This window comes from Macrosteles quadrilineatus, unplaced genomic scaffold (assembly GCF_028750875.1).
Source record: "Macrosteles quadrilineatus isolate MER2022 unplaced genomic scaffold, UCM_ALF_1.0 Scaffold_2__2_contigs__length_208266976, whole genome shotgun sequence".
Lineage (NCBI taxonomy): Eukaryota > Metazoa > Arthropoda > Insecta > Hemiptera > Cicadellidae > Macrosteles > Macrosteles quadrilineatus.
Window position 1 is genome coordinate 111144733 of NW_026542595.1, and position 18287 is coordinate 111163019.

At 36.1% G+C, this 18287-nt stretch overlaps 1 protein-coding gene across 1 annotated transcript; it reads left to right on the top strand.

Moving 5' to 3' along the window:
- Positions 1–10972: 10972 nt before the first annotated feature.
- On the top strand, positions 10973–16121 carry LOC128984778 (uncharacterized). Its single transcript, XM_054404146.1, has 4 exons — positions 10973–10994; positions 12318–12432; positions 14524–15142; positions 15722–16121. The coding sequence occupies exons 1-4, from the start codon at positions 10973–10975 to the stop codon at positions 15905–15907; spliced, it is 942 nt and encodes a 313-aa protein (XP_054260121.1). The 3' UTR covers positions 15908–16121.
- The last annotated feature ends 2166 nt before the right edge of the window (positions 16122–18287 follow it).

The window sequence follows — 18287 nt, forward strand, 5'->3', positions numbered from 1 at the left end:
TTTATAAATATTTACTAACATCTCTTTACTTGAAATACTATAACTGTTAATATAAATAATTGTAAATTAATATGATTCCTACGTTTCCTGGCCTCCCCGTGGCGGAACTGGATATGCCATACAGTTTGTGGCTAACTGACAGGGAAACAAAAATAACTTCATCTATTTTCATAAACATATACATGAATATTTACGATGAACTATTTACTTAATATTATACTTTACTATTCTCTACTTATCAATCTACTCGAATATTTTGTGAAATGGTTATTACTTCAATATCGATTTTCGCTATTACAACCCCACAAAGAATTTAGAGATGCGGAGAGTGCTCTCTAGACCACTTCTAGGTGTGCTACGGGCTTGAAATTTCCCCGGCTTCTTGGTGATGGCCTCTCACCCCTTCCTAATCTACTAATGACGACTAACAGCTAGGGGGCCTGGGGGCGGAGCCCCCACCGAGCCAAAGGCGAGTTATAAACTATACAACTGAACGAATTAAGTAAATTGAAATAATACAATTTGGGATATTGGAAATCTACGTTTATGTGATATTTATCAAATTTTTCCTGAAGAAGGTTAACCACTGCATGTCCTGTTTTCCAAAGTTTTATCATACCTTGTTACCAGGTTAATAACATTTACAATGTTACAATGTTACAAGGTTACATAGCTATTGCTCTACTTTCACCATGCAACTTCTCATCAAGTACAATTTCCTATAAATAGGCTGGTTTTGTGATCCATTTAGTTTTTTATTGCACTCCTTAGCAGTAGTTGCATATGTTGTAAGCTCTTTTTTCGATCTAAATAATTTTCCTTTGGTAGATTTATTGTAATTACCAAATTTCCTGACATCTTCCTCCCCCACCTGGTTTGGTACGCCAGGGTTATTGCTAAACGTTGTCATGTTAAATATCAAAACTGTATTCTAAAATAAAATAATAAAGTATAAATAAAATAATATAATATAATAAAATAAAATAAACGGTGTAATATATTTTTTACCATTTTGGATAAACTAATAAAACTTGGCATATGAATAATAACCATTAATGTTTACTCTTTCAAGATTTTATTACTTTCAAACCTCTTTAAGGGGGGCAGCCCATGAGGAATAATACAAAATTGTCAAATTGAAGGTCTTATTTAGTATATCATATTCAGTGGCGGCTCTAGGACCTTGTCTAGGGGGGGACTCCGGGGGGTTTGGGGGGTGTGGAGCACCCCCCAACATAAGAGGGGGGTCCGGGGGTCCTCCCCCGGAAAAATTTTTAAAATTTTAAAGCCGTTTGGTGACTTTTTAAAGCAATTTTAACGCCTAAAACTGTGTCCAATAATAGTCCAAAAACTCCCATTTCACCTGTTGTTTGTCATGCATGAGCAAATAGACATAAGTAGAATAAAGTAAAGTATATTTTTTAAATAGTTTTTACCAATTTATTTAATAGATCAGATTTATTATCCCAATAGAACTAGGCCTATATTAAATATGAATAGATATTGCAAAACATAACAATTAATCCTCTATTGTGGTTTCTATTTCATAATTCAACTTTTTAAACCTAGTTTTAATTTGTACTGCTCAATTTCGGAATTTTGGGGGAGGGGTTTGACTCTCTAACCCCCCTCCCTGCCTACGGCCTTGTAAAACGGGACTACACTGTATTGAAAATATAACTAACAATTGATAATTTAATAGTAAAAAATCCACGGCAATAATGAGTAGATAACCAAACGGTAAGGCCTGACAATGATTGAATTGTATAATTTAAACACCCACGGCAATAACGAATAGAAAACCAAACCATGAGGGTAAGGCTTGACTAATTGTATTTTATATTAAAACATCCACGGTAATATGAGTAGAAAACCATACCATGAGGATAAGGCCTAACTTTAATTGTACTGTTTGAATGTGAAATCCATCCTCCTTTCTTTCTGCCCGGCGAAGTGATCTATTACTTTTTCGTTGAAGTTTAAAGTTGACAACAGCTTTTTTTCGATAGAACACATAGCAAGCGCACTTAGTCTGTCTTGTTTCATGGTACTCCTGGTAAACGTTTTAATTCGTTTCAAAGTAGAGAAACAACGTTCACTTTCCGAAGTAGTCATAGGTATTGTGCTTATGATTTTTAAAAGTTTGATTGACTCTGGAAGCACATCTTTGAGGTTGTTGTCATAGACAAAGTTGAGTAGTCTTAATGACCCTGTGGCCGTTGAAAAATCATCCCTATTGTAAATAACATTTAACTCCTGTTTCAATTCAGTTTTATTTAGGCTAAATAGTTCCGCAGCAGCGTGTAACTCTTTTTCGGGAAACTTGGTTTTAAACTCCCCAAACAAACTTGGCTGAAACAGTTTTGCCGCGGACAAATGATTTACAAACGTAAAACGGTCATCAATTCCCGACGTAATTATGTCACACACTTCCTTTGCGACAACGCGTTTTTGATCGTCGTATCTTCTCCGCTTTTTGCTCGATTCGGGTTCACTATCTCTCGGTTGATCTAACATGGTCGAGTTTCTTACGCGATCTACCACAGTTTTGAAATCGCCTACAAACTTAAACGCCTTGACGCAATCAATTGTTGTTTGCTGCAGTTGGTTGTACAGAATGTCACTGTGGGGCAGTATTTGATTGAAAAAGTCCAGCCAGAAAAGAAAGTCTTCGTCTTTTAGAATACTTCTTAGGCCAACAGCTTTATTTATTGTGGCATAGTCATTGGTGTCATCGTCGAGTATGTAACTTAAACATTCCTCCAACTCTCTTTGATAATTAAAAATTGTGCTTACAATTCTGGATTTAAAATTCCACCGAGTACCTGAGCTTTTTGGAATACGACGTTTTACTATCTCATCGAGAACTGCAGTTCTCTTTGTTGACTGGGAAAAGAATGATGAAAACCCCTCGATATTACTGAAGAATATCTTAACCTGCTTATTTTGTGTAGCACTGCGTTCAATGATTAAGTTTAATTGATGTGCGTAACAGTGGACAAAATTTGCATTCTTATATTTAGATTTTACACGCGCTTGTACTCCCGTGTGTTGGCCACTCATTACGGAAGCCCCATCGTAGCTCTGGGCAATGACTTTATCAGGAGTTTTGTCGAGGTTTAATTGCTCTAATACTTCAAAAATTGTTTCGCTAACTGATTCTGCATCATGGCCTTTTGGTCTAATAAAAGTGATAAATCGCTCGTGAATCGTGCCATTCAGCTCGTACCTAATAACAAATACTAGTTGGGATAAAGTGGCACAGTCTGTTGTTTCGTCGGCTTCAATAGCTACATAGTCGGTTTGTGTCAATTCGTCACGAATCATTTGCAGACAAACGTAATATATTGAGTCCAATAACTCGTTCTGTATGGTTTTAGACAGACCCAAAAACACTCGGTTATTTGTTTGATTTATGTGCTGTTGCAATGTTACATCCAGCTCCGCCATAAGGTTAACCAAACCACGAAATATGCCAGGATTTTTTGAATTTTCGCGTTCATCATGTCCTCGTAATGCTAATTCAAACGCTCCACAAAATTTAATTGCATCAATTAGCTTACTTAGAATGTATCGATTTTTCGAAACATCTTCATTTTGTTTTTGTATTTTTAACCTATATGCATTGTCCAATTGGCATCTAATATCAACTTTACCTAAAACAGCATATTCTATTGACGCATTTATGTGCTTTTCACTTGTTTTGTGTTTTTTTACTTTTTCCAGTAGATGTTTAAGGTCTGAAATCCCGTCTACAGTCCATGCTCTATCTTGAACCCCCATGACCAAACAAGTGTAGCAGAAAAATGAATTTTTAATTGAACAGCCACATAGCCAATCGGCATGATTGTACATATGTGGCGAAAATTTTCGTGTGAAGCTATTCTTATTCTTTGAACTGTTTTGAATTTGGTTTATGTTCATGAAAGGTCTAGGAGGTCCTAATTTTTTCAAAGAAATTCTGTGGTCAATATTTTTGATCCCTTCATTGATAATCAGGCTAACTTCATTAGTGACGTTAGCCGTCGACGACAACGAAATGCCGCCGTCCATTATTATTTAGATTTAGGCCTTCAACCCACGGCAAATTTACCCGTAATAACTTATTAAGACTAATAATAAGTAACTATAACTAAAGTTGTCCGAGTCACTTTACCTATGGTTAGTTTACTTCGTTTTCGGGTTGATTAGGTTAGCCTATACTAAAACTACAGACGTAACTTATTGACTCAAAAATACCAACTAACTAACTCAATCAATTAAGTATAACTATTAATAATTTCTACTTAGCTCTTTCAATCTTCAAAAAACTACCGCTGCCTTCCTTAGGCCTCCATCACTATCACTAAACACTATTGATCACAAAACAACAGGTCGTTTGGCACTAAACTATAACTGAACTGTGGTCATGGACATGGAAAGAAGTGAGGTTAGTTTATGTTTATGGTAGTGACAGTGTGGATGATGGCTCCAGCGCTGCCAACATGGTTCTTCCTATCCTAATCGTGTGTGATGCAGAATTATCCAGTTTAGGGTGGCTGCCCTGATTTATGGATGCGCGCGCAGCTTTGGACTCTGCCCCAGAGTCCCTATTGTAAAGCATTGGAATGACGTCACGGCACCCTCAGCGCTGTTAGGTGTTTCTACCATAACACTACATGCATTGAGTTTGGGACGGAGGTTGCCGCCGTCCGCAATCCACATTATGAAAGCGACTATCGCAAAACAGTCATTACTGGATTCAAAATTTAAAACTATTTCATTTCATATTATTATCATATTGATTAAGTAGTCGTAAATAATTGTAATTTAATTTTAATTACGACATATTATTTTTTTATTACATAAATAAAAAAAATATTGATTTCTGTATTGTTGGGAGGGCGGCGTCCGAGAGTCCTTATGGGCTAGCCGCTACTGATCATATTGTTGCAAACCCCGAACTCATACGGACAACTTGGTTAAAAGTGGCAGCCATTAAAATATTCCTTGAAACTGTAATTATGAATCTTTGAACGGCTGCCATTTTTTACCCAGCTGTTACTTTGAGTGCAAAATCACGGCATTGTATTCTACTAATAGAGACCTTTAATATGATATTAATATCAACCTATTCTCAAGTTTATGATTTCCTTCCGACTCATAGCACATGCGCTACAGTATAACAAGTATTGCAAATTTAAAATCTTAGAAATGCTGTAATTTTTTTACTCTATTGTCCGTTTGAGTTCGGGTTTGTGGCAATGTATTTTACTAACAGAGACTTTTAATTTGATACCAAACTCGACCTATGCTGTTATTGAAGAATTTTTTCTGACTCCCCCTCAGGGATCAAAAAGTAATAATAGCTTAAAAGAGAAGATATTTATGTCTGTAATTGATTTACCAAGTTTAATTTATTTATCTGTAATATTATCAAATATATGATCATTCCGGGACTTTTCAATCACACTGTATAAGCAGGGCATATAAATTACCAATATAACATCAGTAATCAATTTGACTCGATCAAATAATGTAACAAAGTTTGTTACACTGCACCAGAAGGCAAATATAGGTAATAGCATTCTCCAAAAAGCTGTATAAAACCTGAAACGAATAAAATAATCCCCCAAGCAATCGTGCGTAATAAGCCTGAAATTGATTTTTATCTAAGTATTATATTTTAGCAAAACAATTCGAAGCACACAAACATTTTATCAAATTACTCCATGTTAATTGATTGTTATTAGCTGCATGCGATCTTCTCACCCTTGTCATTTGCCTCATGTCATTTAGCCTAATGTCATTTAGTCTACGTAGATATGATGTAATACAGTCGAGACCCTCTTATGATTGCCTCGAGCGTGCAACAAGAACCTCTTAGCCTCAGCCGAGATACTGCAATAATTAGGAAACTTGAGACTATCGATTAGTCTTGTTTAGCCAGCAGGTATCCCTCTGATACGACGTAATGAGAATCTATCTCTTAGCATTGAGGCTGATATTGTGTTTGGAACTTGTGAACGTTATTGTTGGTTTTATAAAATTGTAATTTTTTGTTTGTATGAAAACTATGTTGGCGATGATTAGTTTGTATTGGTTCTCGTTGTTTTTACTGTAATTTAGTAGTTTAATATTTAACACCATTTGGATATTACTTTTGCAATATTACTTTGAAATATAGAACACCTACAATAGACAATAATCTTTATTGACATGTTCGTTGAGAACAGTACATGCGTACATGCCATTAATCTACAGTGTTAATGGTTCAAGTACATAGCAACCTACAGTGGAACAAGTTTTATGTTCAGTAAATTAAGACAGTGTTTTACACTTTTTTAAACGTACAGAATTTTATTGTATTTTAGAGCAGTTATGCTTCAAACTTACTACTAGGGGGAGAAACATGTTCCTGGCCGATAGACTGATAGGGATTACATAATTCTTTGGAGACAAAATTATCTAAGATCTTTTAAAAGGCTTAGTGAAGAAGGCAGGCCAATTTACTAACAAGAAGAAAATATGCAAATAATGGTCTCACAAAGAATAAAAATTGGATCGATGGTCAAAAGTAGAAAATATGCTTTTCTTAAAGTACATTCAACTAGGTGTCAAAATCCAAGAAGTAAGAGCAGGCGAGTAACAGAGTGTATGTGTTTTGCATACTAAGTCGGGTAGAACACTTTTGTTCTTCTGTGAAGTCTAATGTATTCCTTAAAAATGAAAAATCAGACCTCTTCTTTATTAGCTGTGATGATGTAAGGAGAAACCAGCTCATCTTCCTACCCTATCCACTTCTACTATCCTATCCAAAGTGTACCAAAGGGCCAGCGAGGATTATTTACCGGAATGGAATTTCTCAGAGAAGGATAATGCCTACAATTCACATTACATAATTTTGTGTTAACATTTTTTATAGTAAAATAGGCTAGGCCAAGCCGTTATGTGTTATTGTTTTGTTAAATGGTAAATTAGCGTGTGTCTAACACAAACTAAACCCAATAAATTAAATTGAGTTTTATGTCTCTTCAGTTTCTTCCAAGCATCTAAATTCTATACGAGTGGATCAAAGGGTGGGTCAATCACCACCAGTGACAATCGCTACCAGTCGGGTTTGTAATTGTTGCGAAAATAGTGGGATGCTGGTTTCATCCTGCAAATGAGTTGGAGCCGCCGCGTTGTCTGTCTACAGGCACCGCGAAAAAAGGACCAACAATGACCGTGAGGGGGGACGTGGTTGTATTATACGAATGATGAGCTATTGGATAACCTCTTATTAGGAGTATTTATACCCAAAACTGATAAATCCACTAAAAACTCAATACTCAAAAATTTTGACAAACACATTCTCCATATTAGGGAAAGAAAGTAAATAAGAGTGTTTCTCAACTGTCCACCTAGACCTTAGGACCACAGCCACCTCTAATACATGTATTAGAGGTGGCTGTGCTAGGACCCATGACGATTTCATCAATAGCTTCGTTGAGAAATATCAACCATGTACAACACCGTTTGTTGACAATCCCCCATCGCATCTTGTGAATTCATTTGTTCTGGACTACATGCATATGATATTCTTGAAAGTTATCTTACAAACTCCAAGTATTCATCATCTTAGCACAAGCGGCTTCGCAGCAGGATTGATGTTGCAACATGAAGTGCCAAAAAATGTTAATACTGGTCATTTGACAAACCCCCTTTTAAAACAACCGGGCATTGGTACATGAAAATAGTTCTTAGTTCAATGGCCTTCCATTGTTTGACTAAATGTATTTCTCTTGGCTTTCTAAAAAAGTCTAAAGTCATACATGGTTCCATCGACAATAACTGCTCATCAATTATATTTCATGGGAATGTTGCCAGTTTATTAGGACGTGGTCCTTTAAACCATATGAAAAGAAGAGTTCTAAAAACTTACTCAAAGGAAATACCTTATTTCTTAGTTCTTTGATTGATGGAGTAGTAAATAAAATTTGATAGAATTCTTTACGAGAGCTTTAAAATATTGGAAAGCCATCACTTAAATAGTAGGTTAATACAAATATCTCCTTAAAAGCAAGATTTAGGAAAACTTAAAAACTGTAAAATGTACATTTATTTATTTTTGCACTCTTCAAAATTATGTTAAGGACAATTCTAGTGTTTGTGTCAGTTTTTATCAAAGCTTAGTAATATTAAAAAAAAGAAAAAAAACATTTTTTTTACCCCGTTCGATGTTGGGTTTCTGAAATTACCAAAGTAAAAGGGGATAAAATTTCAATAAAAAATGTTTAAAACTCAAGTTTTATATTCACATTACAATGGAATAGAATAACAGAAACATTTCAAATTATTTATCTAGACAAGAATTTCATGTCCTTTATTGTCTTTAGTAGGCTATGTGAACATCTCCTTGTACAAATTCAAATACTCTTCAGGGATGTACTTCCTGGACTTCTTTATAGCATCTAGTATAAGTTAGGTGCACGAATTTTAGAACAGAAAGTTTGTGAATCATAAATATAGAAAAATGGAGTCACTCGCCTGAATATTAATATTATTTAACAATACTTAAATGGAGCTGTCAACCCATATTTTTATGATCTAAAATGAGTCTATTCTAACATTTTTGAAATGCTGTAATAATATTTTACTCAACCCGCCATGTTAAAGTTCCCTATCCCAAGCGTGACGTAGACAACTTCTTTACTTCGCGAGTGAAGTAAAGTTTAAAAAACTCAAACCCATTTAAATAACATTGAGCATTCAGTTCTTTTAGTTATTTTTTTCTACTAGCCTTTACATTTAAAATTAAAAACAACAGCTGATCAATGTTAATCAATTCATAATATTGTAAAAATGTAACAATGACTTGATTAATTTTCCCTTATAATTTTAATTTATTATACACAAACACTACATTATTCAATGAAAGTCTTAGACCATCTGTAAACGTCCACACATCCGGATGAGGAAGCCCAATTTCTTAAAACATAGTTCTTAGGTAAGCCTCTAGGTCATTGTTGGTCCTTCTACGCTGCCTGTAGACAGACAACGCAGCGGGTCCAACTCATTTGCAGAATGAAACCAGCATCCCAGCACTTTCGCTTCATTAAAAGTAGCCTTAGCAGCTGCTTGAAGGGCTACTTCAAAATCTGTGACAATTGTTGCTGGATTCAATGAAGGGTATCTTTGCTTGATATAATTCAAAAAACAGTCATAGGAACTTTGTGTTTTGCGTTCCATTAGCACGCTGGAGACAGGAAATGCATGGCCATAGTCATGCAGCCATCACAGCAGCTAGTATGATTTTGGTTGACGTGGAACAATTTTAAAGGTTCCATCGAGATGAATCTCATTCATTTCCGCCAATAGTCTAATGAATGTGGGTGAAGAGAAAATTACATTTTTATCTCCATTTGCGTCTTGTATTGTGTCTTCGTTAAAAGGAAATTCATGGCCATAGTGGATAGCCATCAGAGTCAGCAGCTGGTATGATTTTGGCTGGAGTGGAACAATTTTAAAGGTTCCATCGGAATCTCATTCATTTCCGCCAATAGTAAAATGAATGTGGGTGAAGAGAAAACAACATTTTTATCTCCATTTGTGTTTTCTATTGTGTCTTCCTAAAAAGGAAATGCATGGCCATAGTGGATAGCCATCACAGTCAGCAGCTAGTATGATTTTGGTTGACGTGGAACAATTTTAAAGGTTCCATCGAGGTGAATCTCATTCATTTTCGCCAATAGTCCAATGAAAGTGGGTGAAGAGAAAACTACATTTTTATCTCCATTTGCGTCTTCTATTGTGTCTTCGTAAAAAGGCTTCCCTCCAATTGTTAGGCCAAAGCGAGGGTTTTGCTGAAGAATCTGGCCCTATTCTGCGAATGTCTGAGGTATTCGGTGTTGCAGAGCCCTACGTGCACGATACATCCAAGAGATGATTCTTTTCAAGTGATTTGGTACTCGCTCTTTTTCTTTGGCACCTGGGGGGTGTGTTGAGCCCCTATCACTAATTACTAATCTGCTTAGATGATGGTTCCGTCGGAAGAGGTGGTCCTTGTCAATTTCATCGACGTCATCTATTCCTCCTAACTTCTAGAAGAATTACTAGTATGCTGAAAACACAGATTAAATTAGAAAACTTTCATGTGCCATTGAATTGCTGCAATAAAAATAAACATAATAACATAATTGGTCAGTTAAAGATAAAATATTATGTCCATCACAATAAAGAACCTAATACACTGCATAAAAAGATAACAAAACGTAATAAATTGCACAGGCTAGGATATAATATTATATAAACATAATAAACAACATAATTAATTCATGACATGAACATAACAGTTATCTAATTAATTATTATTATTTTATGACGCATACATGACACTGACAAACATCCAGGTCGTCATGCATTGGTAGCCAATTCCAATGCCGATTCCGAGGCCGATGCCATGATATACAAAGTCTTGAAGGAGTTTTTGCAGTTCCAGACTAAAGACAGTCCAGTTTAGGTTGGTATCACGATTCTTATGCTGCTGAGAATGCTGAGCTAATACACCCATTCCCTGAGGTACTTCGATATGAGGGTCCTGTTGTTATTGTTACAGAGATTCTCCTTCAGCCAATTCCACGCATTCTCTATGGCCTGCGTGTTCACCCTGAACTTACTAAGATTCTTAATCTGTTCAAGCATCCGAACAGTTGATCAAGGCATGTGTCATTGAACCAGGGTGGTGGCTCCAGATGGTAGGCCTGGGTCTACCCGAAATTTTGGTAGATCTTTTAAAATTATTAATAAATAGACATTTAATTATATGTAAATAAAGGAAAACCGTTAAAACTCATTATTGTGAATTTAAATTTTAAAATTCTCCCTTTTTGCGGGGAGTCCCCTCAAACCTCTTGTCCCCGAACAAACTCCTTCTTGATCCTTGTCAGCTCTCCTAAAAAGATTTTACTGGTGCTGCCCCTGCATTGAACCTCCCTCCCCTCAGGCACCTAGAATGGATCATGTTCCTAAGGAAGGTAAACAAGTTGATGTTGTGGCTCACAGTGTCATGTTCAGCAACTCTGTTGTATGCCGCCCTTAGGTCGCTGCAGATCTAGGACTCTTGGTCTGATGTATTGCATGATGGGTAGCAGCGTGTCAGCTGAACGGTCAGGGACTAGATCAGCGAAGATGTTCTTCGTAGTGTTGATGATACTCTTCTTCTTTTCTTTTGTGCAGCAATGTTAATCCCCTAGTACTTTCTTTGTTACTAGTATTTTCTATTGCACAGTACTGGCATTTGGTACCAATTATCTTCTCTTCGTTCCGCTTGTGATACTCTTTGCTGTTGGTGTGTGTTTAACCCTGGTACTTCTCTCTTTTTACCACTACAGTAAGGGAATGTTTGGGATCAAGTTCTTTTCCTTTTTCTTATTTCTTTTCTGATAATGATACCCTTTCCATATAGTATAGGGGGAGACAGTAAAAATACGCCATACACTATATATTCAGAGCAAATACAATACGATACAATACATTGGGACGATTTACTTAAGCTACACCCACTTTGGGTCTGTCCACTGCTCCTGTGTTTGCCTACCCACAATCCTCCGAGCGATGTGTTTTGTCTGACATTTCTATTGTCATAAGCGACATGAATTGAAATCTGACATGTTATTTGAAGGAGTTTCTCAGACATATTTCTTTTTAATCCATGCTTTAAGTGACAATCTTCTCAAGGACTCTAAATAGTGTGACTGAAAAAGACGTAAAGAAAATAATTATTTCTTTTGAAAATAAATTTTCAACGGGATATGACGAAATTTCCATTGATATCATTAAAAAAAAACCTGTTCCTAGTACTATTTTAAAACCACATGTACATTTAATAAATTCCTCTTAAGGTGGTGCAATGATTTTTGGTCATGGTGGAATTTCAAACTTTTTAATAATGTAAGTTGTCAATATAAGGTTTTGAAGCAAACAAATATTTTTTTGGAAATTTTTTTATGGCTACTTTTTTGTTAACAGGTCTTTGAAATAGGCGATTTGGCACTCACTCTTTTGACTTTATCTCAAAAACGGTTTGAGTTAAGAATGTGAAATTTGGGGTATTAATCAATGATATTGTACTACAGGGTCTAAAAGTATTTATGTGTAAAAAAAATGAAAATCAATTTTACGTGCTGCTTTATTTGTAAAATAAAAAATATAAATTATGAGATAATTGAAAAGAAAAATATTTTAGACCAGGAAGTTAAATCTAAGGAATGTATAGGAATTTAATTTATTTTTAAATATTAATATTTGTAGGCTGTAAAGTCAAAAGATATTTCCGCTGTAACGCCCGCACTGCTCAGCCTGCAACCCAGAGCGCTCCGTGCCCCCACCCCTCCTCACTTTCTCCTCCGCTGATGACTCAGCCACGGCGCCGCACCGACCGCACGCTCTCGGCTCGTTGGCGTGTACCCACAGGTTGTGATTGATTGTGTGTGACCCACAGTGTGACACAGGTTATTGTTTGAAATAGTGTAGTGTTGTGTGGTGATAATGTAGCGGTGCTTAGTAGTGCGCTTATGGTAAAGTATACTCAATTCCTCGTTTACTTGTCAGTATAGAGGCATTACGGATGTTTACCCAAATCATTTCCAGTATTTAAAGCAAATTTCCAATTAATTATTAATAATTCTTTTGGAAAACATGCCTATATCTTTATGACGTTTATCCGATATTCGGCCGTCATCGATCGATGGTACCGATAATGTCCAACTGATATTAAAACTCTTTAAGGTAAGATCAATAAACTCCTACTTTCAGAATATGTTAACATTTTGTCCCTATTTGAGTTATTTGGAATTTTTTAACTTAAAAGAAAAGTTATAAACATAATTTAAAAATGAGTTAGCTACATAAATGTAAGTTTAATTTGTTAATAAGTGATTAGAAATAGGCCTTATAATCCCTTATAATTCCTTTCTTTCTTTAAAAACCCGACTAAAAAAAGCTTAAACTTGTGAGTTTTTTTAAAACTCAACTCGACTCAACCTCAAAAATTACTAATCTAATTAAATTACTAATTAAAGATAAATATTACCCTCTACAATTGTTTAAATTAGCAATTTTTTATACAAAATGTACAAATTCCATACCCCCCAAACCCCCCCGGTCTATCCCATCATTCAAAACTATATCCCCCCCGAAATTAAATCCTGGGTACGCCACTGCCTAAGCCGTCAAATTTTTCACGGCTTAGGGAAATTCTGTACTGAAAAGTAAAAGTGGAATAGAGTATATTGTTGTGCAGTGACATAAAACAATACCTTTATAATTAATTGTTTAAAATTATTAATTAAATTTTAAAAATTGAGTGGGCTTATTTGTTTAATCCTTATAATTATAGAGAACTGATACCAGTTTCATTTAATAAAAATGCCTTACAAAGGAAGAATTTATCGAAAACGTGGCAAGCGTTCTAGATCTATGAAACTTTTCATAGCAAGACAAAGGGAAAAAACGTCAAATGCTCCTGATGAAACAAGTGAAGACATTTTTAATAGACTTCTAGAACAAACCAGGTAGGTCTGACAACTTCTGCTCTCATGCATTATAATATACTAGATAATTAACATAATTTTGACCATAGGTGTCATAACCAGTTATAAATTGTTGTTCAACATATTATAATGATAAAGAAGTACTTGTTTTCAATTGATCATTGCTGGATAACCTTTTTGCATTATGCCTATGAGCTCCAATTACTATATCCTATTTTCATAGATGGGAGTTTACTACGTCTAGAACAGGATACTAAACATTTATTGTTCTTAAAGTTTATAAATTGTTTGCAAAAACGGCCAAGCTTATATGTAACGCAAGATCGCTTTTCACACTTGGCCATTTTTGCAAACAATTTAGGATATATTATGCCACGATAATTGGTTGTAAAATGCACTTTTGGTTGTTTTTCGATCTTATGTTGTCAATTGATTATAAACAAATACATTAATTATTCTATATATTAATATATTGAATAATTGATATTGAATTAAAAATTTTAAAATGTGAACAGACGACGCTTAAGTTTTGTAGCAAACCAAGTGCAGCTGAAAAAAAAACCAACAGCTGATATATTGGTGATTGACATTTAAACTCTTTGCTTTATTTATGTTTACAAATAATAACACATTAGGCTATGCTTCAAAAATTTGTAATGCAGCCTACATGTGAGTCCCAACATTACTAAAACAGCTGGTTCCTTCAATATAAAATACCGTACAGATAAAAGAACAGCTGTCCAGCAAAAAATGATACTTGCCATGATATGACAAGGAGGGCCGTAAATGTGCCGTGTGTGTTATAAGGAGGGCCGTGTGTGTTATAAATGTGTTATAATATCACTGAATTATTTGTTTGTGACTTTACTCAAAACTACGGGTGGAAAAATATTTTGGGCTTATGGAAAACCCGTTTGATTTGGCCCTGCTTTAACATTACTGTATAATAGCAATAACATCAAATATTTGGGTACAAACAAATTACTAAAGAAAATATCTTCTCTTTTTTTAGGCATGAAACGCTTGCGGCTCAAGAAACAAATACACAAAGCTCAATGCTCAATGATTCAAATTCAATTTTAGAGCTTGCGGAACTTGAGACGAATGCAATCCCCAACCATAGTCGTAGTTGTCTAAAAGTCAGTAATTCAGATCCGAATTCACCTTTCAAGCTCAATGATGATCTTCAGATGACAGTTGAAGACAGAGATGAAGATGAAATGGTCGTTGACGACCCAGATTATTTCCCCCCTCTAACAGTGGAGAGATCATTTGACACGGAAAAGGTTTTATTAAAGGGAAGAAGAATTGTGGATATTGACCATTTTTCCTCACAAATGGAAATTATTGCATCCCATCCTAATAAATGCACTATGGGGAAATACAAATTAAAGAAAGAAATCTGTAATGGTCTGTACTCAACACTGGTGTACTACTGTGATAATTGCGAAAAAGAGTTTTCCGTAACAACTTCTCCAGCAAGTGATAAGGAAGACATAAACGATGCGTTGGCCTGGGCTGCAATGTCAGTTGGAATAGGATATTCTCAAGTTGAAGAACTCTTTAGTATCCTTGATTTAAAAATAATGGGACAACAAAAGTACCATAAACATGAACAAGCAGTTGGAAAAGTAAGTCTTTGTAAAATTAACACTTATCCTAAAGTTAATCCTACGGTTCATTAACTTGGTCCATTGTGTGGTTAAATTTCATGCAACTTTTTTATAACTTGGTTTGTTAAATTTCATACAAGATACGTATTTATATGAATTTGAAATGAATTGCCCTTTTACATTGTTTCAATTATCAACTTCAGACCACCCCGAACGTTTTTTGAAGTGAACTCTTCATTTTGACATGGTGTTCATTTCATGGTGTTGTGACCCATTAGTTCAAACTACATGTCGAATCCTATTACGATCACGAAAACTGTTTTGAAAATCTCTTTCCAATCTCAAGTTATGGCTAAACGATAAATTATTTTTCACTGTCCCTAAAGCAGCCGTTTTGGTGATTTTTTCGGTGAAATTACCATTTTTATTTTAAATTTCAAAAAGGTGATATCTCAGAAACGAAACAATATAATACAAAAACAATTGCGACGTTGACTTTAGCGTTGAAAAACAGTCTTAAATCACTCAAGTATATTCAAGTAGGCTACGCATAAGTATCTTTTATCGTTGGCTAATTCGTATTTTGTAATTTTTTAGGGGTGGGAAGATTGTTTATTACGAAAAATGCAAGAAAACGCAGAGGAAGAAAGGCGAATAGCTATCGAGAAAGGGGATTATCTGAACGGAATTCCCTTCATCACTGTGATTGGAGATGGAGGATGGGCCAAGAGATCTTATGGGCATGGGATGAATTCTTTAAGTGGAGTGGTAAGTACACTTTAATTGTTATGTTTATGTCGCACTTAAAGATTGCATATTTTTTGGGACAGATGGAGGGGTAAATTTCTAAATCCTACGCGCCAAGCACCGTGGTCTGACCGTGTACCTTGACTCCCCTGACTCCCGCCGACCATGCGGATCGATGGTATAAGGGTCGCCAAATGTGCGACTCGAATCGCTCGTGAAACCCGGATGTTGCGGGCGCTCTGCAGGGCCGCTGCGACCTCGCTGCGTGGTCGCGCGACAGGAGTGACAGGAGTCGCTCGTGTCGAGTCAATAAAGGTTTTATGTCGGAACAAATTAGAGAGAAGAATTAGAGAAATTAGAGTCGGAACAATTAATTAAAAAATTGTGTAAAAGCTACGTTTTAAAACTTTTTAAGAGATGGCTATGCTTTGCCTCACTCTAAAAAGCTTCCATATTGATTTTATCAAGTAAAAACTGCCGAGTGCAATATTGCATCACAGACCTTCATGGTGTAAACTGGTTTTAAAAAGAAAACACGCTTTTTACAGTTCAAAATAAACATTCTCTTCAGCTGATTTTCAGCAGACAGTTTTAGAAGCTTACAATTTTCGCCGCCCGCCTTTTTATTTGGCCGCTACTCTAAGAAATTCAATACTAATGATTTAATAACTCATATAATTTTATTGCAGGGAGTGATTGTTGGCGCAGAAACTCAAAAACTGCTGTATCTGGGCGTCCGGAACAAATTTTGTTTTGCCTGCGCAAATCCCAAGAAAAAGAAAGTGGATCATCTTTGCTTTAAGAACTATAACGGTCCTTCAACGGGGATGGAAACAAGTGTCATAGTAGAGGGGTTCAGAAGAAGCGAGGAAGACTATGGACTAATCTATCGTAACTATATTGGAGACGGTGATTCAAGTGTATTTGCCCGTATTCAGGAAGGGTGTTATTACGGCAGGTATGTGAAAAAAGTGGAATGCGCAAATCATGTTACTCGGGCACTCAACGACAACCTTCACAAATTGTCCGAAGACACTAAATATCCATTGGAAACTCGCAAGCTCCTTAGTAAGCCAGCGCCAAATGAAAGCATATCAAGGCTGGAACGCATGGTAAAAGGTGTCCGAACAGCGATAAAGGAAGCTGGCGTGACAAAAAGTTCGGAAGCGGTAAAAAATTTGCGCCACGATTTGCACAACGCTCCAGATCACGTTTTCGGCAAACATGACAAATGCCGCTCATTTTGCACACGAAAAACAATTGGCGAGGAAAATGTACTGCCCCAGATGGATGTAGACTTTTTGTGCAAAATAAGAGCACTTATTGGAAACCTAGAAAGTAAATGTGACAGCCTGGTTTTTGACCAAACGACAAACGTCGCTGAAAGGTACATGGGCTGCGTGGCAAAGTTTACAGGTGGCAAAAGAATAAACTTTTCAACAGGTGGATCTTTTCGTCAACGATGTTTTGGCGCTGGTCTCGCCCACAGTGCAGGACCAAGCTGGCACTTGAGTCCCTGGGAAAAACTGAAAAACCGCAGTCCAGGGCAGGTATTTAGAAAAAAAATCCTCTCACGGGAAAAAAGAAAAATTAAACGAAAAATGTTATTTTCAGGAAAGAAAAGTATGAAGAGAAAGAGGAATGGGAAAGACGGTTCCTACGACAAAGAATACGGCCCCCTAGCAGTAAAGGCAGATATAGAGGAGGTAGAAATGGTTGCCAAATCTAAAGCATTTCTGCAAAACTTGAGAAATGATATTAAAAATGGAAATGAAGAATGGGAAAGGAAAACTGTTGGGCAACGTAACAATGAGTTATGGTTCGAAAAAAGAATGAACAGACTAACTGCTTCAAAGTTCGGATTTGTGATTAAACGCCTACCGCATACACCTTGCCATAATCTTGTAAAATCCATCCTCTACTCAAGATCATTAACCTCAGAGGCCATAACTTTCGGAAGAGATCACGAAGACATAGCTATCAAACTTTATGAAAACTCAACAAACAACAGCGTAGAGCCTTGTGGATTGTTTATCGACGTGTCCAATCCTTTTCTTGGCGCCAGTCCGGATGGAATAGTTGGTGAAGAAGGCATCGTTGAAGTGAAGTGCTTAGCTTCCGTAAAGGAAGAAACTTTGTCAGAAGCGGTAAAAGCTAAGAAAAACATGTGTCTAGAGTTGTCAAAAGAAGGGGAAATCAAACTAAAGAAGAATCACAATTACTTTTACCAGATTCAAGGCCAGCTCGCAATTACAAGCCGCAACTGGTGCGACTTTATTGTCTACACAAAAAAGGGGGAGATTTTTGTGGAACGAATACAAAAGGACACAACATTTTGGACCAAAAATATGTTGCCGAAGTTGACCAGATTTTACCAGGACTGTTTGCTCCCAGAAATTTTGGATAGCAGAATTGT

Coding starts and splice junctions, on each gene's coding strand:
- LOC128984778 (XM_054404146.1), top strand. CDS start 10,973: ATGGATCATGTTCCTAAGGAAG. Junction 10,995..12,317: donor GGATCATGTTCCTAAGGAAG/GTAAACAAGTTG, acceptor CGCACTGCTCAG/CCTGCAACCCAGAGCGCTCC. Junction 12,433..14,523: donor TCGTTGGCGTGTACCCACAG/GTTGTGATTGAT, acceptor CTCTTTTTTTAG/GCATGAAACGCTTGCGGCTC.